Raw genomic sequence first — 22,455 nt, 5'->3', positions numbered from 1 at the left:
TGGCACGTGCGCCCCGGAAGACCTTCTGCTCAATCTCTGTCCTGGAGGAAGCGTCTCGTGTGGCTGCTCCGGAGACGAAGGGGAAGAACGGAAGCCCTCCTGCTCTGTTTTCGTTGGGCACTATTGCTCAATGAACGAGTCCGTGCGGAGGGTGGAATTCGCCTTGTTTATCAGTGGCATGGACGTGGAATCACACCGCCTGAGTCACTCTGGCTCCCACCCTGGGTTCAGAAAGTATTTTGTAAAGGTCAGTTCGCGCACTGCTCCTCCCCTGGAGTTTTAACTGGAATTTGACTCCCAGTGTTGTTGTAGTAAACGATAACGGTGATAATTAAGGTGGAGCGTTCCACCCCCGGCACCGTGCCGCGTGGGCGTGCTGCCCTCCACGCACGGGTGGCGGGTTCATAGGTGAGAGAGCCAGGGCTTACACAGTTGCCATGGGCTGCTGGGGGGTGGGAGGCTCGCAGTTCAAAGGTCAGGTACTGGTGAAAACCTGAGGCAGAAGAAACAGTGACACGTCTGAGGTGATCTGATAAGCGGGAGGCACTTCCTCCAGGAACTCTGTTGGGTAAGGTCCAATTGCTACTGTTGTAGGTGAAGGTGGAGAGGACCAACATCTATTATGCACCAGCTGTGTGCCAGGCTTGTACGAAAACTCCAACACGGACTCCTATGCAGTTGGTAATTTTACAATTGCCGTTAAAAAATTTTTTTTTAAAGGTTTATTCATTTTTCAGAGACAGACAGAGACAGAACATGAGGCAGGGAGGGGCAGGGAGGGGCAGAGAGAGAGGGAGACACAGACTCTGAAGCAGGCTCCAGGCTCTGACCTGTCAGCACAGAGCCCGACGTGGGGCTCGAACCCATGAACTGTGAGATCATGACCTGAGCTGAAGTCAGATGCCTAACCGACTGAGCCACCCAGGCGCCCCTACAATTGCCATTTTAAAGGGACGTCCCAAGGCATGTAAGGTCACGCGCTGGGGGGGTGCTGGCTTTGTTCCCTCAGCTGCCCATGCGTGCTGTGCCGTGCCTAGAGAGCTGACTCTGAGCCTCTTCTGGGAACTTCCTTGGCTTTCCCCGCTCACTCCCTTTTTCACCTGCCTCCAGATGGTTCCTGCATCCTGGCTCTGATCTGCATGTTCCAGCTCTCCTACGCTTCCGGACTCGCCCTCGGTTTCTTCCGCTCGGCTCCGGATTCTCCCTCCAGGACGAGGCCCAGATCCGCCTCCTTCTTCTTGCTGCTTTGGACGGCCTTGGGAGGCATGCCTGGCCTCAGATGGCCCTCAGCCGGGTTGAGGAAAGGGTGGGAGGCCCAAGCAGAAGAGGGTATGATCTCCCTGGGCCCAGAGTCCAAGCTGATACTGCTCCTAATTAATGCCCTGGGTCTCAGCCACTCCCACCCCCTGGTTGTTGACCAATAGCCTGGTCTGACGCTAAAGCCGAAGAATTTCCATTCAGTTGGGACCTAGGGTTAGGGGGTGGGGGGGGGGCTTCTCTGCCAGTAAGTGACATTCTCTGCTACTGAAAGGCCTCACGTTCCTGTCCCACTAAGCCTGGGGTGGCCACCACGTGACAGCACCAGGGAACACGTGTCTTCCGGGACCATTTCTGAGCTGAGCAGCTGGCAAGTTTGTTTCTCCATGTCCCCTGGGGCAAGGGCAGGGGTGGGGGCAGTGATAATGAACTGGGGTTCTGGCCTCGCTGTGCGGAGCGTGGTCCCCGCTGCCCAGCCCGATATGGCACGGACAGCTGGAAAAACTGACCATGTGGCTTGACTATCTCAGAGGATTGCTCTATTTTTCCTCCGCATAATTTTTCCATGAATAATCTTTAAAGCTCTTTAAGTGGCTGTTTCTTTAGCAGTTTTATTGGAACATATGAGAACTGACAGTCTCTGTGGGGAACGAGATATCATGTTGAAAAAAAAAATCTGGTTTTCATTACATTTCTCTCAAGAAACCAACAGGCTGCCCAACAGACCACTCATTGATTGGAAGAGAAAAGAGCACAGGGCCTTCTAATAATGGCTCTGCAGAAGACAGGAGTGAGGGTGATGAATGGTCCTAGCTAAGAACTCAGAGTCTGGAGGCAGGCAGACCTGGGCTCCCGTGCTATCTGCCACTTGCAGGCTGAGCGACCTTGGGAGAGCCACCTCGCACCTCTCCACCTGATTCTACATCTGCAACACAGGAACAGTGGTCTGACCTGGCAGCCTCCCTGTAAGGGGGAAATGATCCAGCATCCGTCCCTCCTTCCTGCAGCAAACGTTTCCTGACCCTGGGCCAGCCCTGAGCCAGGGGCTGGTCAGCCACGTTGGATTAGAGGGCTGACGCTCTGCTTTCATGGGGTTTACAGTCAGGTGGGGGAGAAAGACAAGCAAGCGGAAAATTACACCCAGGAGGGACACGTGCTTCGATAGGAGAAAAAGAAATAATAATCGTGGTAATAGCAAAAACTACACCGACAGAGTAACTACCACGGCGATAATGGAGGTGGTAATGCAACACCCGACCTTCCTTGTGCATCTACAGGCGCCACACACTGTGCTAAATGCTTTGTACACAGGATCTCATTTAAAGGCCTTGCGGCAACACTGCCTCCCAGGAGCTGTTGTCAGCTCAGCGCTGTGAGGTGGGACCTGAGGTCAGAAGGGTTAGGGAGCTTGCCTGGGCAAGCAGCTGGTGACCAGTGGAGCCATCTGAGTGCGTCTGAGAACGCGGGAAGGTCGGAGAGGAGCCGAGGGTCCGACATCCAGGCTGAGCCCGAGAGATCCAGCTGAGGCCTATGCAGCAGGAGCAGCAAGAGCAAAGACCGTGGAACCTACTAGAGAAACTGCAGGGAGCCACCCTGGCGGAAGAGCTGAGGGCGGGACCGTGTATGGGGGGCGGATGGTGGCTGCGGTGGAGGGGGGAGGCGTGGGGGTGGGGGGGCACCTGAGGAGCTTGGAGTTTAAGGAGGGGGAGGTGTCGAGATTTTTAGGAGGGGCGGTGATGTGCTCAGAATCGCACCCTAGAAAGCTCACTCTGGCTGGAGAAGCACGTGGCGGCAGCCCCAACGACAGGCCGGGAAGGAGAAAGAGGAGGAGGGGGGTCTAGGGGGATCAGCAGGGGTGTGGTGGGAGGGGGGCTTGGGGCAGCGTAGGTGGATGCTAGTGCCGTTCACTTAGGGAGCAGGCTCGGGGGACCGACGAGAAGTTCAGGTCGGGACTGATGCGAAGGGGCCACTGGGGGAGTGTTCAGGAGACAGACCGCGCCGGGGACAGACGTGTCCAGCCAGGGGAGTGTGGAGCCCCGGGAGTGGGCGAATTATCCAGAGTTGCAAGCTCGGTGAGAAGAGGGAAGGCCTGGGACAGAACCAGTGTTTGTGGGACGAGAAGAGACAACCTAAAAAGGAACTTGTGTAGAACCAGGGTCGACAGAACAACTCTTTGAGAAAAGCGTCATTTTAGATGCAGGAGGAGAGTGATCTCGGGCTTCACTTGTAATTCTAACGGAAGGCGTCAGAGGCGATGCGCGGTTTTCAGGCCAGCGGCCCTGACTTCGGCTGCCACTTCTTCCCGCTCCGAGGTGCCTGGTGCAGGCAGCACCCATCTCTGGGGCTGGAACACACAGCAGCGGCTGCCTTCCCTCGGGTGTGGGTCTCTAGGGGGAGCAAGCTGGAGGGGCCTGGCCTGCCACCTCAGTCGGCCGGCCAGCGCCAAGAGCCAGCGTCCCCCTCTGCCCACCCATGTGGACCCAGCAGACAGTCGTGACACACCTCAGAAACGGCCTTCTGCTCCGCTAGATGTTTCCCTCGGGAGAAGGGAGAGATGGAGGAAAGAGCCGCTGACCTTCTCCCTTCCTCAGGGGCTAAAGGAGCAGCAGCAAGGGGTTCCAGGAAGACGCGGGCCCAGTGCTGACGACACGCATGTCCTGCGTTCTCAGAGAGGGCAGCGACCCTGCGTCCTCAGAGAGGGCCAGGCCCTCCGGTCACTCACTCTCCCGTGGCCTGCACTTGCCTTCAGCGCCCATCCACTTGTCACTAAGGAATGAGATGTGACTTCCTGTTGACCAGAGTCTCCCACCAGCACCAGCTCGGGGAGGCAGGGGCTGCGGGACTCGAGTGTAGCCGGTGCTCTGGCTACAGACGGGCTGGCTCTGCCGAGGGGGACGGGGAGCCTTGTTCCCACGGCTTTCCGGCAGCAACTGGGGCCCTGGCCCGGTCGGCATTGCCCAGGTTAAGCAGCCTGGCAGCCAGGCTGCCACTCGCGGGGTGCTTTCCGAGTCTTGCACACTGTAAGTTAACGGGAGGCAGCTGTGGCAGAGGGGACTTGGAGTCACGAGACTCGAGTTCCAGTCCAGCCTCCGCCTGGGCTGCCGGGAGCTTGGGGTTCGGCCTCCTCGGCCCCCGAGCCTCTCCGGGTTGGAGAAGGGGAGTGACCACGGCCGGACATGGAGCTCCCGACAGTGCCGCCGGGCCATGCGGTTCACGGGGCGGACTTGCTCCCAGCTTGAAGAGGGTTCTGCGCCTCCCGGCCTCTTTACTGTGTGTGCCGCGAGCCCTGTTCCCATAGCAGGGACTTGGGCCCTCCCGGGGCTGCCAGAACCCTGTGGCACCCGGGGACATGGGGGTCCTCTGCACAGAAAGCCTTCTCTGGCCAGGTTTCACGGTCGGGCCTCGGCGCTGGTCACTTTCACATTCACATTCACACACGTTCTTTGTTTCTCATACATGCAGCTCTCCCGGGTCCTTGCTGTGAGCTAAGATCTGGCTCACGCGTCATTCGGAATGCCCCGGTCCATTTCTTTCTGAAAAATCGCATTGGATCCCCCTTCAGCGGTGGTGAGGCCCAAATGCTTTCTCCCTGGGGTCAGGGCAGGGAATGCAGGGGAAGCCGCCAGTGCCGTGTGCGGCACGGTGGGGGGAGGAGGGGGGCTGGGCCACAGTGGGGCAGCAGAGTCGGACAGAAGCGGGCTTGTGTCTCTGCTCCTCTGCTTGACCTTGACATAGCAGGCCACGAGGTGAGAGACGAGGAACGGAGATGTGAACTTCCAGAGCGAAGAGGCGGGCACTGGCTTCTCAGCTCTTGAGCCCCTCGCCCATTCTGAAAATCTATGAAAGCTAACAGAGGAGGCTGTGGAAGGGAGAGTCCCCAGCCCTGCCCACGGGGTGCTCTCTTCTTCTGCTCACTACTCTACGGTGCAGGCCGACGTCCCCACAGACCGCTCGGGGAACTTGGAATACGTCCTCAGCAGTTGGGAGACCCAGGGGACTCCTAGTGCCTTGCTCAGTCATGGGAGCCAACACGGCCCCAGCCACACCAGGGTCAGCTGCATCTGCAAGTCTGTCAGGACAAGGATGGCTGTGGCCTCCCACCAACCAAGGGCTCACAGGGACCCAAGCAGCAAGGAGCTGGCAGTGGACACAGACTCTGAGGGGCCATGGAAGGGGCTGCAGCGGCCCCAGAATGGATTTGCATCTGTCTAGGGCAAGGGACCTGTGGGATCCCACGGAAGTGCTCACCTGAGGAAGCATCGACGAACTGACTGTCACCTGGAGGCCCCAAGACAGCAGTGCCCGCCGCTAAGACCATGTCCTTTGTGGCAGGCCCTGAGCTTAGCAAGCCAACAGAGATAGAGAAAGGCCTGGTGGGGAGAAGGGCCAAGCTCCCCCAACCCTGACCATGAGAGGTCAGGCCTCATGCCCCCAGCTAGGGGGAGCAAAGAAGATTTAATGGCAAATCAGATTTGCAGCTGTGACTCTCACACAGAACCAGCCTTCTAAGAACCAAGCGGGGAGAGTGTGTGACCCAAAAATGTCTCTAAGAAAGGCACAGATGTGCCAGGGTTGTCACCCAGGGCCGTGATGACTGCACAGACACCGGGAGACATAGGGAGAGACCTGTGCCTGAGGGGGGTGGGCCGGCTGGAGAAGGGGGCACAGCCGCACACTTTTGATTGCTGTACCGCACAGACACCGGCAGCAACGGGGACAGAGCCCAGAGCAATCCGGGACCTGCAAGCGCATCCTGGTTGTCCCATGCATGGGACCCATGGACCCATGTCCATGTCCCATGCAGGAAGGGCATGGGCATGTCCCATGCATGGGCAATCACCAGTCCAGACCCCTGGGCTTAGCGGCTGGCTCTGCTCCTTCCTGCCCCAGCACCTCCCCCTACGGAATACGGATATCAGCCTTCACCTCACAGGGTAGGCGTGGGGGTCCTGAATGAGCACAGGCAGTGCTTACAACAGTGTCTGGCAGCGAGTACAAGCTCAGTGCGCGCTAGCTGCCGCCACCACCACCATCATCGTCGTCGTCGTCGTCGTCGTCATCATCGAGCCTCTGTTCCCCCACCGCGAACTAGCTGGCGTGGTGGTTTTAACACACGTCCACAAATTCTTGACGTGGTCCCTGTTGAGTGGTAGGGTCTCTGGCCCCTCTCCTTGGACCAGGGTGGACCTTGACCGACAGAGTGTAGTAGAAGCGAGGCTACGTGACTTCCGAGGCGGGTCACACGGACGCCATCATGCAGCTTCCACCCAGCTCTTGGGACGTTTGCCTTGGGGGAACACTGCCGTGTAGGAGTCTGACCACTCTGAGCCTGCCATACGCTAAGGAAGCCCAGGCCACGTGGGAGGCCACGTGTACACACGCGTTCTGTCCCGGCCGTGGCCCGTCAACAGCCAGCATCACGCACATCCAGATGATTCCAGCGCCTAGCCATTGAGTCCCTCTCAACCTTCGACTTTCTGGCAGAGGCCCCGGATATTGTGAAGCAGAGACAAGCCCTCCTGGCTGTGTCCCGTCCTATTTCCTGATCCACAATACCTGTGCATGTAACAAAATGATGGTTTTGTGACACTAGGTTCCAGGGTGGCTGGTTATACAGCAGCGGTACCCGGCACAGCTGGTGACTGGTGAGTTGGACTTGAGGTGAGGGCCCTCCGGCTCCCCGTCCCCTGCTCTGCGTCATGCTGTCCCCCATTGGGACAGCATCGGGGCCCGCCCTATGAGGGCCAGGAGCCAGAAATCCTGAGTGGTGAGCATGTGCCAGGCGCTGTGCTAAGGGCTCTTCTGGCACAGCCTCAGCCCCGCGAAGTAAGCCTGCGTGAAGTATTTATTCCTACCGCTGTTTCGCCAACAAGAAAACTGAGGCTCAGAGGGATTAAGCCGATCGCCCGAGGTCCCACAGCTAAGAAGTGCTGGAGCTGGGCTTTGAACTCAGGTCTGCCCGACTCCGAAGCAGGGCTTTTACCCAAGAGGCAATAAAACAAGGAAGACACGAAGGTATGTCGAGAGCAGTTCTGAAGGTGCGCGTAGAAAAGGCCGAGGCCCGCGCTCAGGTTTTCCATGGCCCTGCTTTGCTGCCAAGGACTCTTAGAAAACCTGTCAGTTGGTTCAGCCACGTGGGGGCGGGGCTAACAGAATCTGGAAATGTCTTCATCGGTTCCAAGGCACACACAAACATTACTTGCCCTCTCTGGGGGTCAACGTTCTTTATGATTTTTGCTCTCCAGGAAAATATTAGTTCATTTATATAAACGAAACATTACATATAGGGGGATGGGGATTGAAAACGTGGCATTCCTGGCCCTTTTTCCTCCCAGCCCAGAAACTGAGACGGTTTCTCCATTTCCGTTCTCACAGTCTATTTGCTGGTGTGGAGCTGCCGGCACAGTCACTGCCAGGGGTGGAGACGGGGCAGCCGTCTGTGGGGCGCAGGGGTTCTCACAGACACAGAGGGCACAGCATCAGCTCCGGGCCACGCTGGCACTAACCACGGCCTCCGAGAGACCCACGACCGGCTGTTCCCAATGCTAGAGTTAGCGGGTCTCATTGCCTGAGGGGGGTGGGCTGGCTAGAGAAGTGGGCACAGCCGCACAGAAGGGTCAGGGAGCCCACCGGCCATCTCGGTCGTGCTCACGCTGGCCTCCTCGGGCTCCTTCCTGAACCACGCCCTGTGCCCTCACGGCTTCTGCTGCTTGTCTCCTCTGCTAAAGCCTAAGCTCCATGCGGGCAGGTCTCTGCCTCGTTCCACTGGGTACCTGGCTCACTGCAAGCGTCTGGCTCACAGCAGGCCCTTGGCACGTACGTCCGGAGTGCAAAAGCCAATGAATGCATCTTGGGGCCTCTCCTTGGCAGGTGTGGGGGCGGGTGCCTGACTGCTGGAAAGGGAGCCCAGAGCTGTAGCTTGAACCCCCATCCTGAGGAGCTGAGGGAGGCTGCGTTCCTCCCATTCCTGGGACTGCAAGAGGCACATTCCTGTCCTTGGGCCTGGTCGGGCTCCTGCCACGCAGCCCGGTCTGACTGCCAGAGTGGGGACGGCGTCCTGGGAGCTGCCCCTCTGGTCCCGCCCTCCACAGGACCCCTCGGCTGTCCCAGGCCACAGCAGCCTCTCTGTCCTGGGAGAGGCTTCGAGGCTGCGGGTGGGAAGCCAGGACCACTGAGTGCATCGGAAGCCTTCCAGACGCTCCCGGGCTCTCTGGTGATCAATGAAAACCTTAACATCCTGCTTCTAGGGTGGGAGCCAGGGCTTTGGAAAACTGGTGGAAAACACGCCTGTGAGCCGCTCTCGCACCACCGTGTGAAAACTGCCACGTCAGCACTTCCCTGGAAGGGAGTGCGGAGTCAGCAGTCGGCGGCAGGAGCTGCTTCCCAGAGCCCTGTGCCCGCAGGGGCCCGGCCAGCAGCTCAGAGATCCTGCCTGAAGGAGACCCGAGGGCAGGCGAGCAGCTCAGAGATCCTGCCTGAAGGAGACCCGAGGGCAGGCGAGGCGCCCGGGGGCCAGGCTCCAGGGACCCTGGCCGTGGTCCCTACCTCAGGGGGCCCTCAGTGCGGTGGGGAAGGCAGATAGGGGACAAATGTGCATAGGTAACGGTGTCCTTCCTGCAGAGGGAAGAGCTGTGGAGAAGCACAGACCGTCCCTGCAAGAGTGTGCAACACTGGGTTGGCAAACTTTCTGTAAAAAGCCAGATGGTGAATATTTTAGGCTTTGGAGGCCATAGGGTCTCTGTCCCAACTACTCAGCTCGGCCACTGTCAGGGAAGCAGACACAGACAATGTCAACGGATGGGTGTGGTGTGCTCACATACAAAAACAGGGGCGGGCTGGCCTCGGCCACGGCCTGCCAGCCCCGGTGTTAACTGTTAACAGCCCTGACCCCCAGCTTGGGAGGGCGGGAGGGCGGAGTCCACTGGGAGAAAGTATCCCTGAGGCCGCAGTGTTTCACTAAAACCTGGAGGCTGATTCGGTGACAGAGGCACAATCATAATACCCACGACCATCACACCATCCTAATAACACTACCCTTGATGCGAGTGCTCGGTGTGTCAGGCACTGTGTTTCACACACGGGTTCTCAACACGTTCCCACAACAACCCTGTGAGAGAGACACGACAACGCCCACTTTACAGATGGAGAAACCGAGGCTTGGCGGGTGTGCCGGCTATTCTGTGTGCCCCTCAGATGCCGAGTCCTCCTCAGCTCAGCAATCGCTGGAGTGGGTGACACTTTTGCTGTCCCAGGTCCCTCAGCCGAGGGTGCTGGGGTCTCCCCGTTCTTTTTGCAATTCCCATTTCACCTTCGCTAGAGTCTCTTCATGTGAGCCGGGCCAGGGGGCGGGGGGCAATCTGTTCCCTGCGGGGATTCGCACTGGTGGTTGGTTGATTTGCTGGATTCTGGCCTCTACGGCTAATAAACAACAGAGCCAGAGGGAGGTGATGGTGGCTGTAACAGGAGGGTCTGGCGAACCTCGATGAAGCTGGGCCAGGGGCTGGGTCTTGGCTCCGGGGCACTTGTTTCTAAAGTTCATTTATTTATTTTGAAAGAGAGAGAGGGAGAGGGAGAGAGAGTGAAAGGGAAGGAAAGAAAGAGAAAGGGGGAGGGGCAGAGAGAGAGAGAGAGAGAGAGAGAGAGAGAGAATACCAAGAAGGCTCTGTCCTGTCTGCACAGAGCCCGACGCAGGGCTTGAACTCACGAACAGTGGGGTCATGACCTGAGCCGAAACCAAGAGTTGGATGCTTAACCCACTGAGCGACCCAGGTGCCCCCGGCCCTCCCCACCCGCACCGGTTTTCATCATAGACAGGGGTCAAAAGTCAATGCAGCTCCTCCTTTCCTGCCTGGGGCTCAGTGAGAGGCCCAGCTCCTGAGGCCCGCAATTAGCAGTTAGTTCTCTGAGCCTGGCTCCTGGTCTACAGCCTCCGGCCTAGCAGGGGGAGCCACTGATGCTCAGTGCAGACCTGGGCGGGGGGGCCGGGGCAGGGGCGGTGGGGGAGCTGGGCTCTTCTTTTGGGAGGAGGTGTGAGGCAGGTGCCCTGATAATAAGCAGCCTGCAGGCCGAGTGGCTGATGCTCGGGAGGCGAGGCTGGCAGCTACCCGCGCTGCAGGTGGGTGTGTGCAGGGCGCTGGGGAGGGGGAGGCTCTCTGAAGACCAGGCGTGAGGCTACGGCAACGAGACCCGCTTGTGCTCTAGGCCAGTGCTCACCAAAGGCCCACCCGGAGCCTCGGCCTGCTGCTTCCTCCCTTCCATTCATTCATCTGTGAACCCTGTGAGGGCTGACCATCTGTGGACCACAAGCCTTATGAGGGGAGCTGGAGACTCAACAGGAACTAAGTGAGGCCCAGTGACCAAAGAGAACAATTACAAACTAGGGTGTCCTAAAGAAACAAAGAGCTGAAATAAAGTCTCTCTGAGTTTAGAACGACGAGCAAGAGTGGACCATGGAAATATGAGGGAAAAGGCATTCCAGGCACGTGCGAGGAGCCTGGCTGGGGAACTTCCCAGAGGCCTTGCTTCTCTCAAGCAGAGATGAGACTTGAGTTTGACCTGTGGCTGGAGAGAGTCCCCGGAGAGAGGCAGAGCTGACCCCTCAAGCCAAGGCTAAGGCCCCCTCTCTGCCATCTCTCTTCCTGGGCCACGCCTTACCCCTAGCGGCTTTTGCACCCCATCTCCCCTGCTAAAGCCTAAGCTCCGTGTGGGCAGGTCGTCACCTCGCTCCACTGGGTGCCTGGCTCACAGCAGACCCTCCCACCTCTCCCTGCTCAATGGCTCGTGCACATAGGGAGAGAAAAGGAGGCATGGGCCAGGCGCCGCAGGGGAGGAAGTAATGGAATCACACAGCAGGAAGGAGCACTAGGAGACGAATCCTCGGGCACCGTCCAGAGGGTGGAAAGATAAAGTGTGGCTGTGGGGACTTCTTGACACCTGGGGAAGGCCAGAGACTTGGCTGATCCTGTTAGGGCACGTTAACCAGAAAAGGCGGCAGAGGCCTCGTCCTCAAACTAATCTGAACAAGACTCAGGGGCAGAACGCTTTTCGATTCAAGCCCACTCTCTGCTCCGACTTTGGCATCACCTCCTGAAGACACAGTCTCAAATGGTTAGTGTTTCCTCCTGTTCCTTCTATGGCCCTAAACAATTGTTTCGAGTCCTGTTCTTATTTCCCACATCCCTCTGATGGGAACCCTGTCCCCATCCCCCTGATCACTAGGGACACTGTGTATGTCCCAGTATGTGATAAAGCTGATGCTACAGGAAGGTGAGCCCTCTGTGTCTGGTGGCACCAAATACCCAGCACCTGTGTATCCCTCCAGGGCAGTCAACCTGCACCGGGGCAGCAGGCCCGACGATAAGTGTCCAGGTGACTCAGAGAAGATCCTAGAGATTTCCCTACCCTGTGCATGTTCCCAGCCTGGGATCCTGATCTGGCCTCTCTTGGGGCTGTTGGGTCCCAGGCTCTTCCAGGGAGCCCCAGCCCGGAGGCGTCCCACGGGGGCCCCATGGATTAGGAGCCCGGAAGGCTGATGTGCGAGGGCTACGGGACTGCGGAGTCTGCCAACCTACACCTGTGCTCTTGACCCACAGTCAGGGCCAGCCCCGGCAGCCATGCCTGGGCTACCAGCGGTGTGTCCCCACTCGAGGTGGCTACGATACCTGCAAGATCTTCCTTGGAAGAGACCAGTCTCGGAGAGCTGCTTCCTGGTTCGATTCTGAGTGACAGTCTGGAAGGGAAGATTTTTACAAGATCAGAGAGGCTCTGGGGTGTCAGAGGGGGACTGATCACATGTGTGTTCGGAGTCGGGAGACGGGACTGTTGCCAAGGGCTACAGTCTCGGAGCCCAGGAGTACTTTGGGGTCTGCTCCAGATCTCGGCCACTTCCCTGTGTGGTTCCCCAGGGCATTTCCATGACCCAGAAACAACGGTTAAGGAAGATACAGTCAAAAGAGTCATCGTGGCTCAGTATCTATTGGGCACAAATGTGTTCGTTCTCAAGACAAGCCCCTGGACTCGGTACGTTTATTGTCCCCAGCTACTAGATGAGGAAACTGAGGAACAGCAAGGCTCGGCGGCTTTCCCAAATCTGTGGGCTAGCAAGGGGAGGGCAGGCAACCAAAGCCAGGACTGTCTGACCTGAAATCAGAGTTTCTAATCATCACACTGCACCCCCTCTTGGACACCCCCAGGCAGGCACAAGGCAATGGATGCATCATGAGGACTGGCACCTCAACGTTGTTATTTTTAAAGCACTGATTAAGAACTTCTGGGTGAAGATGGCAGAGTGAAGCCAGATGCCAGACGCCACGCCCCCACCAACAAAACCAACAAATAGTTATACAGGCTTAGGGGTAGAAGAACTTACCAGATGCAACTCAGCAAGAAAAGGGGCATGAACTGAAGCCATGAACTTCAGAAACTTGCAGCCAAGGAAAGAAAAAGGATTGTAGAGTTTGACCAAGAGGCGTAACGCAGCACGGCTCCTATCCTGCCCTCCGAGGCTTCTCGGTAGGTGTTGGCGAGAAGCGGATGAAATGGGTGGACGGCATGTGGATACGCTGACGGAAATGAAGGCTCCGTTGAGGGGGCGATTTGACACCTGAGGGCATCCAGGACTGCCCACCTGGATGGCTCAGTCGGTTAGGCGTCCGACTTCAGCTCAGGTCATGATCACGCGGCTCATAAACTCGAGTCCTGCGTCAGGCTCTGTGCTGACAGCTCAGAGCCTGGACTCTGCTTCCGATTCTGTGTCTCCCTCTCTCTCTGCCCCTCCCCCACTCATGTTCTGTCTCTCTCAAAAATAAATAAACATTTGAAACCTGAGGGCATGGGATACAGTCCCCTACAAGGTGGAGGAAACCTTAATGCAGGCCTTTTAATAGAGCCCAGTATCTAAAACACACTGCGTGCTCCCTGTGCCTCCTTGGAGCCTGAGCCCTGTGTTCCCCCAGGCTACCGAAGAAGAGAAAGACTTTAAGAACCTTGACCTAACAGCACAGCAGGAGGAAAAGCCAGCCCATCTCACACACATGGGAGCAGGGTCAGATGTCACCTCCCTCCATCAGAGCCATGGAATACCCAGATGGAGCTTCTCAAAATGCGAGCAAGCAAAAAGAATTGGTGTGGCAAGCTAGCAAATGTCCTCTCACACAAAAAAGGAGAGAGAATAGAGTAGAGCACTGCCCAGATTGCTTGGCCCAGGAGGCAGCCCCGAGGAACACAAGGAAATTCCCCCAAGTGCTTTGAGCAGAACAGCTTATTCAGAACATGGGTTGAATAAAGCAAGACCTGAAAAATGAGATGGCACAAAGGAGTTAGATGAAAAGGGAGCCTGGGGTCCTAGGGGACCAATCAAGGACCAAATGAATAGATCATCTGGGTGTCTGTCAATGAAAAGACAGAGATTATTATAGCCACTAGAAAGAAGCTGGGGACATGGAAAGCAGACAGCACCCAACGTATGGATGCCCGGAGTCCTTGAAAGAGGAAAGCCAAGAAATGGCACAGAAGAAGTCAAAGATAACCCAAAGAATCACTCTGAATTGAAAAAAGAGCACGCCAGGTTCCAGGGAAATTTGGAACAGAACCCTCGGAGCCATTCCTGTTGTTGTGCTTTTGAACTTCAAGGAATCCTTTACCCACCAGGCAGATAAAACAAGTCACTTGCAAGAGGAAAAGGATCAGACTGGCTCAGACTTCTCTACAGAAGAAGGGTCCACGAGTCCTGGGGGAGAGACGCAAAGGCGTGCGGCCCAGCAAGGGGAGGCCTGGTCACCTGCGGATGTTTTCACGGGGGGAAATCAGAGCATGTGGGACTTGCGAAAACCTGCTTCGTGATGAAATGCAGCTAAATAAGGGAGTCATTAAAACAAAGACTCCAGGAATGGGAAAACTGTGGAAGAACACAGGTGGTAAGAATTGAATCTGTTTAGAAACACTAACCAGTAGGAATTATGGTTCCTGAACATGATGTGTATGTTATAAACTTGGACTGTGTAGTAATAATAATACAACTAACAAAAAATTGGATGATGGTGAAGGGGAGGTGAAGGGGGGAGAGGACTGATGTTCTCATCTTTCCTAACCAGTCAACTGACCTTGTGCACGGCAGAGACCCAGTGAAAACAGAACTCACTGACTCAAGCGTCTTCATGTTTTTCCTGACCTCTCTTGTTAATTTTAGAAGACCCTTTTAGGAAATTATATCTCTTGTGCTGAAGAAATATTTATTTGAAGAGCAAGCAATTCCTTACATTTTATTTCAGTTTCTGGTTAAGTTAAAATACTTTCAATTAAAAATAGCAAGCGTAGCATGGTCCAATTTTAATAAATTCTATCATTCCATCCATCTGTCCATCCTTCTCTATGTCTATCTGCACTTCCTGTGCATAAAAAAATGTCCAAAATTTTGTTCACTTAATGCTGAAGGTCATGTTTTCTAGGTAGTAGGAATTTGGGCAAATGTTCTTAAATAAAATGAAATAGATGAAGAGTCAAGAAAAACAAAGCACTGTTTGGGCCCCTTGGCACAGTGTCTCCAAAGCAGATGGGGACAAGGTGTTAGAAATGCTTGGTCGGGGTACCTGCGTGGCTCAGTCGGTTGAGCACCTGACTCTTGATTCTGGCTCAGGTCATAATCTCACAGTTTGTGAGTTTGAGCCCTGCATCGGGCTCCGTGTAGACAGCGCGGAGCCTGCCTGGGATTCTCTCTCGGCCTCTCCCCGTGTTCTCACACTCTCTCTCAAAATAAGTAAATAAAATAAAAAATAAAATAAAATAAAATAAAATAAAATAAAATAAAATAAAATAAAATAAAATAAATAAAATACAACAAAATAAAGAAATGCTTTGTCATCAGGTAATAATGAAGCCACTGCGTCCTTTCGGATGGGGAGCAAGTTTGGGGCATGAGTTGGGCCATGGAGTGTGGGTTCCTCACGTAGAATCACAAGCCCTGCATGTCCTGTGTCACCCAGAGCCAGGGCCTCCCTGGGGAGGGACCCTCTCAGTGGTCTGGGCCCTGGGGGTGAGAGTGCAGGCTTCTTCCCTTGGCTTGCCCACTTGGACCACAACAAAGGGCCTTTGTAACATCCAGGCTGACTGTTGTTTAGCAGTAAGTGCTGGGGGTGTTCAATGTCCTTCAGAATGGAAGGAGTAATTACTCACAACCTACAGCTTGTCCAAGGATTATCTCATGGTCAGAAGTATTTATAGACCATTTTTCTCCTTAAAGGATATTAGTGTTAATGAAAAACTGCTGTCTCTTTAATTGTACTGCCGGCACATGAATGGAAAATATTATCCCAGAACCTAAATGGGAATAATTTCACACTCCAGGGTACTCTTTTTAGGAACAGCAAATGCTTTGTAAGTAAAATGAGCTTAACTGGTGGCAAACATAATTTTAATGGTCATCTCTCGCCTTCATCTGTTGTTGTTAATGATTATGTGATAGATCAAAATTTCGTATTACACTCTGCTTTAGTAAAATATTATACCATAACAACTAAAGACATTATTATGTCTATGCTCCCAAAGATGGCTAATTATTAGAACCACCTAGGGAGCTTTGAGAAAATACAAATTTCCAGGCTCTACCACAAACATATGGTTGGTTATAAAGCTTCCCAGGTGACTCTGATTCACAGCCAGGGCTGAGAACGACTACTGTAGATGTGGCCAGATGTGGAGCTGTTTGAACAGCTGTCCCCAAGGCTCTAGTGAGCAAATCAGGAGTAACCTGGGAGTGTCCCTAGTGACCACGGTTCTCTATAGTTTTCAGTGATTTTGGTGAAGACCAAGTAACCAAACTGGCCAAATTTTCAGACATGAAACTGGAAGAGATTAAAACAAAAAACAAAAAACAAAAACGCATTGAATAACGGGATCCGAAGGAACACGGCATGCTAGAAGCAGCCAATAAGATGAGATTTGAAAGAATCCACTGGAAAGTTGACAATTCAGGGGAAATGATCAGTTACAAGATGGCTGAGCCTTGTCTTGATAGATCAGGTCGTACGAAAAGCACTGAGGCTCATAGTTGGCCTCAAGCTGAAAATGAGCCAAGAGGATGTCCAATCAATGTGGCAGACAGAGTTGATACGAAAAATCCTCCTTCTCCCTCTAAATACATAGACATGCTGGATAAGTTCCCAGGTGGCACAAATGAAGACAGAACTGAAAGCCAGAGTGGGGTGAGTGGAAGATGAGAGCAAAGGACCCACAGGGGTGTTCAGGGACCCGAGTCTACTCCAAAGGGCTGCACGGGAGGGAGACGGGGCCTCGGCCAGTCCCGGATGGCGAGAGTCCTGCAGAAAGCCGGGGCCACGGGGAGCTGCCTCATCCATGAGACAGGCTCTTGGAGGACTCTGTTTGCCAGCCAGCAAACAGAGTATGTATGGCTGGATGTATGGCTAGGATGCTGTCCTTCCAGCCAGCACTGTGAAGGGGGGAGTCACTCGCGAGAATCCGGAGCACAGAGCCTGCGCCATGGAGTCTAAGTTCCCGTCACCCATGCGATGTGGGTAAGCCAGGCTGAGAAGTTCACAGAACACCTTCCTCAGAACATGGAGCCTGGGTGGCTGGGGCAGAGCTAAGTGGGAGGAGATGCTCAGACCGCACCGCTTCGGCCTCTGTGGGGCCAGAGGTCACACGACGTGCCTGTGCCTGAGTGTGCGGGCGTGGTGCTGCCGGAGTGAGGTAGCGACATCACCAGCCAATCGCTGGTCCCCAAGGGCCGGGCCAGGGGGCGGGCACTTACTTGTAGTTGTCGTCCTCCACAAACTTCTGGAGCTCTTCGATGTAGCGTACAGACTTCAGGTACTTCTGCACGTGGGGCAGGGTTGTGAGGTGATCTGCAAAACACGGATGCAACCCAGAGGCTTCAGTCTCTCCCCACTTCCAGGCCCCATATGAGAAGTGGGCCACATACCCTGAAATCACCACAGGTCCTTGGCTGGGGAGAGAAAGGCCTCCAGAACAGACCAGAGCCAGGTGTTTGTGCCCTAAAACAGGTCTCCGTGGGGTAACTGGGCAGGCCTCCCACCCCCTGCATGACAAGAATGCAAGATGAATGAACAAGGCCCATCCAGCCTGGTGTGGAGGTCCAACCCAGGTCCTAGCACAGCTTGAGAGTCTGGCCCACGGGCAGGAGCTGCTCCATCCAGGTAAGGAAGGGAGGGGTCTAGACGCCTGGGCACCTGCTGTGCTGGGCTAGGTACCAGGTGATTTCCAGAAGTCATCTGCTTTAACTGTCACGTCTGCCTCACGGGGGGAAATAACGTGCCTGTTGCACAGAGAAAGAAACTATGGCAACTGGCAAAGATCACATTACTGAGAAGTGGCAGAGCCAGGTTTCGACTCCATCCCTGGAAGCCTTGGCCACGTCGCACAGCCTTGTTGCCAGAGTGACTGATGTCAGACGCTCCCCACAGAACTCCACGGTCACTATTCCAAGGGGGCCGAAAACTCTGTGGTCCTCTCCGCCATTCCTCACAGGGAGGGACGGGACAAGTTAAGGGAAGAAGGGGAGGCACTAAAGGGGGCTGTGAAGAGGAGAAGAAAGGGGGTGGGGAAGGGCCCTGGCTCTCAGGGACGTGCGTCCAGGTGCTGTGAGGAGCCCCTGATGGCTTCGCCCCTCAACTGTGAGATTTGGAACAGATCCTCTTGTATCTCTAGAGCCTGTGTTCTTTTTAAAAAAAAAAATTTTTTTTTAACGTTTATTCATTTTTTGATAGAGAGAGAGAGAGAGAGAGAGACAGAGTGTGAGTGGGGAAGGGGCAGAGAGAGAGGGAGGCACAGAATCCGAAGCAGGCTCCAGGCTCTGAGCCGCCAGCACAGAGCCCGACGCGGGGCTCGAACTCACGGACCGTGACATCACGACCTGAGCCGAAGTCGGACACCCAGCCGACCGAGCCACTCAGGCGCCCCTGTAGAGCCTGTGTTCTTGTCCGAAAGTGGGGATGATGACACCTGCTTCCCAAAGCTGATGATAGAGAAGAGGCAGGTATGAAGGTGACGGTGGACTTACTGAACTCTACTCAAATGTTGGAATGCGATAAGGGCTCTGCATGCACGACGTCCCCACTGCTACTGATGGGAAAACCTCAGACTTAGGAGAAAGTGACTTTTCAGGAGGCAGAGCTGAGATTTGAGCTTGAGTCTGACCCCAGAGCCGCGTGTGTCACCGCCCTGCAGCCCGGCAGGACGGTGAGGGCTGATGTACTTGTGAATGGAAAAGGGCCTGGGCGGGGGAGGACTGCACGGGGAGCCCCCAGGGCAGCTGATCTGGAAGTGCCTGTGGAGGGGGCCTTTGGCTTCAACAAGCCCACCCTGCAGAGCCCCACCCTGGCTTCCCCATGGCCTTCCCCAGTGGAGGCTGTCAGTTTTCTCATGCCCTGTGAACTGTAGGTGGGGTTGGTTTCCTTCCTGTCCCCCTTTGCTGCTTCCAGACTTTTTACTCCTCCACCCTCTTCTGAAAACCCTGTCCCACGGAGGCCCATTCCTGCAGCTCTACCACCCATCCCTCTCTTCCTTGCTGACCTCTCCCGGCTGGCACCCTGGTCGCTCCCGCCCTTTCCTGGAGGACTTGGGCACCTGGCTCACAACGTAGTTGCACACGGCGGAGTCCGCCATCATCTTGGGGGAAGTCGACACCTGCATGGATGCCCCACCCAGCGTTCTGACTTCTCAGTTCCTCAACCTCATCTTCGACAACCATCAATCACACTTTGGATCTGGTCATGTGGAGCAGAGCCTGGCTAGTTTTCACCAAGTCATTTCCCTTTTCCTTCCAGGCTCACAGCTAGATTACATTTCCTAGCCTCCCCAGCAGAAATGATGAGCATTATGTACAAATCTGGCCCATAAAATCTACTCTTGGATGATTCTCTCTCTTCCTGCATCTGCCAGGTGGATGTGGAGTCCACTGGAGGTCTCTAAGGCCAGGGGACATGGTGGAGCCACAACGTGGAGAAATCTGGGTCCCTGAATCCTCCTGGAGGAGACCTGCCCAGGGGCTGCCCACAAAGCTCTTCGTGGATGAATGACCTGGGAGCCAGAAAGACCTGGGCGCTGCCAACCCCCAGACGCATGATCTTAGACAAGCGACTGAACAATCTTCAGCCTCAGTCTCCTTGTCTGTAACACAGAGATGGGAACATCTAGTTTTCATCATCTTTGAAGATCAAGCCCGTGGGTAAAGGGTCCTGCACATGGTGGGTGCTCAAGATATTAAAATGAAGAGCTTTGTGGGGACCACCTGGTTCCCAGAGCTTTCTCACTGATGAGGTGCCGAATCCAAATTTCAGTGATGTAAGATTTCACAATTCCAGCAACCAGGGGTACTAACCGTAGCTGCAGGAAACTTGTAAATCAGCGATTATTCGGAGAATGTTGTTCATCTGATTGGATCTTTGTTCGTTTTCCATGATGCTGCCTGAGGCAGGATATGCAGAATCAATGTAGATTAAATCCAGAAGATAGATCCCTAAAATTAAAGAAGATATATAGTAATGGTGGGCACTCGCCATGAATCAGAACAAAACAGCACAAAACAGCACCACTGTGCTAGAAGGTATAAGGGGTGGGCTTATGGAAAATCGAGATATAATTCTGACTTCAATTCCAATCCCGACTGCTAATCTCTCACATAGATGGCTCAAATGTAATCAAGTATCTGAGTGACAACCAAAATGAATACTGGCAAGATTTCAGCATTTCTAGTTCATACAGCCTCCAGCCACAAGGGTTTTCACCTGTAACCCAACTGGAAAATAAGATTGATACTTGTATATTTCGCCAACCGATACATTTAATAGGTTCCAAGGTGTCATAACCAGGACAACGCCCATTTGGACTAAATGAATTTAAAAAAAATTTTTTTTAATGTTTTTATTTATTTTTGAGACAGAGAAAGAGCATGAGCAGGGAAGGGGCAAAGAGAGAGGGAGACACAGATCTGAAGCAGGCTCCAGGCTCTGAGCTCTCAGCACAGGGCCCGACGCAGGGCTTGAACCCACAGACCGCGAGACCATGAACTGAGCCGAAGTCGGACGCTCAACCAACTGAGCCACCCGGGGGGCCCTGAATTCGGTTTTTTATTTATTCACTTAGCTATGTGTCTATTTTTCTATGTATACACACACACACACACACACACACACACACACACACACGCTAAAATCATAAATTAACTACCACAAAAGAAGAAATCAAAAAAGCAACAACAGTCCTTGGTACAAAGAACAAAGGCTAGACAGAGAATTCTACTGAGGGAGCTTAATAAGAAAACATTATGTGATACAAAAACATTGCTATGATAGGTCAGTGGTGAGCCTTAGCACAGCCTCCTGGCATCATCCCAGCTGGAATTTGGGACAAGCCACCTGGCCAGGGATGGGAGAGGAGAACTGGCTGTACAGCATGATCCACACTCCAGGCTCTCTGGGGTTGTGCATGGACAATGTTGGCATATCCTCCCTGCAGCCCTCCATGAGCACTACCACTACGTCTACACTACCGGTGGGCTGAGCAGGAGCAGCGATGTAAAACAGAATTCAAGGCAGGAAACACTGGAGAAGGCAAAGAGGAGTGACTGACCGATGTTAATGAAAAGTGCAGTTGATTGAGAAGATCTAATGACTACAAGTTTCTACACACAAAGCAACATTGCATCAAAATATGTAAAGCAAAAAACTGCCAGAAAGGAGGTGAATTCAACAAAGCCACAATTATAGAGAGAGCTTCGGAATGTCTCTCCCAGAATGTGTGTGTGTGTGTGTGTGTGTGTGTGTGTGTGTGTGTGTGTGCATGTGCGTGTATGCACCTACAAGATATACACAGATACACAGATATATGTACATACCTATACATATATGAATACTGACTCACAAAGTTAACAAGGTTATATAAATGAAAATATCAGTCTTTTCAAATACCCATGGGATACTTACAGAAATTGGTTATATATTAGAATATAAAGAAATGCTCATTAAGTTCCAAAAAGTAAATTTAGGAATTAAACAATAAATATAGAAAAAATTCTAACTGATTAGAAAATACACACACACACACACACACACACACACACTCTCTCTCTCTCTCTCTCTCTCTCTCTGTCTCTCTCATAAGCAACTCTTGGGTCAAAGGAAAAGCAGAAAATAGAAAACAAAAAAATCACTTGAAGATAATGTCAATAAGAGCACTGTGTATCAAAATCTGACCAAATCTGAGATCTGACCAAAGTGGTACTCAGAGGAAAATTTATAGCCTTAAAAGTTTACTATTAACTACTGAGACTTACTATAGATGTAGTTAACCAAGTATTTATTGTAAAAGTTGTGAGTATTTTGCATGGATGGACAATGCATAATGACTTATACATTCATTACCTTATTAATCCTTACAACAACCCATTTTACAGAGGAGGAAAAGGAAATGCAGAGGGGAAGCATAACTTGCTCCGGGCCACACAGCTGGTAAGTGATGGAGGTGGGGGTCGCACCCAAGCCCGCCTCCCCACAGCACAGGCTTCCTGCCACCACAGTGGACTGCTGGTGCTGGATACCATGAGTCATTCGTCTGCTTTAAAAATAGCTACGCATTGTTATGGGAAACCATTAAATCACAGAAACATATGCTAGCACTTCTAATAGGAGCCATTCCCACTTCCTTTCTTTCTAGTGGCACCATGTTTCCAAAATTTTAATAATTAGAAATAATTTCCCTTGTATGGAAGCTCCAAGCTTGGTACGTTGAAATCCACACATGTATTCTTTCTTTGGATCTTGTCTTTCCTCTCCCTTCTTAAAAATGTACTTCAGCTACCTCCCCAGGGATTCAGCAGTGGCAATCCTGAGAATCCCATTACTGCTTCAACCACAACACAAAGTACCCTCTGGTGCTGAGCATGACGCGGCGGGATAGGGGACCCGTGGCACCTTTGTTCCAGTTGCAGATTCTGGGCAGATCTGAACCCAGCCGACTGAGTGGCAGAATGAACACTTGGCCAGGAGCAGAGACACTGGGGAGCAGGAAAAGGGAGAAAACTGAGGCTTCTGGAGGCTCTGCTACAAGCTGGGAACTTATTTCCTTACTCACGTGACCCTGCCATCAACCCCTGAGGGTTGAGGAGAAAACTAAAGCTCGGAGAGATTAAGAAACCTGTCTGGGCCTCACAGCGGGTGCGTGGGATTG

The 22,455-nt window shown here is 53.6% G+C and overlaps 1 protein-coding gene across 9 annotated transcripts in view; it reads right to left on the bottom strand.

Annotated features, from left to right (window-relative positions):
- RALGPS1 (Ral GEF with PH domain and SH3 binding motif 1) overlaps positions 1-22,455 on the bottom strand; it is a 268,245-nt gene that overhangs the window by 29,878 nt on the left and 215,912 nt on the right. For all 9 annotated transcript variants that reach the window (XM_042965073.1, XM_042965076.1, XM_042965077.1 and 6 more), the window contains 3 exons: positions 19,610-19,747; positions 17,021-17,114; positions 11,919-11,986 (listed from right to left, as the gene is read on the bottom strand). In XM_042965073.1, the coding sequence (XP_042821007.1) occupies positions 11,919-11,986; positions 17,021-17,114; positions 19,610-19,747 (300 nt within the window). The remainder of the gene's footprint in view (positions 1-11,918; positions 11,987-17,020; positions 17,115-19,609; positions 19,748-22,455) is intronic.

The sequence above is a fragment of the Panthera tigris genome, chromosome D4 (assembly GCF_018350195.1).
Source record: "Panthera tigris isolate Pti1 chromosome D4, P.tigris_Pti1_mat1.1, whole genome shotgun sequence".
NCBI lineage: Eukaryota > Metazoa > Chordata > Mammalia > Carnivora > Felidae > Panthera > Panthera tigris.
Note: the sequence above shows the minus strand (reverse complement) of the source record. Positions and strands in the feature narration are given on the sequence as shown.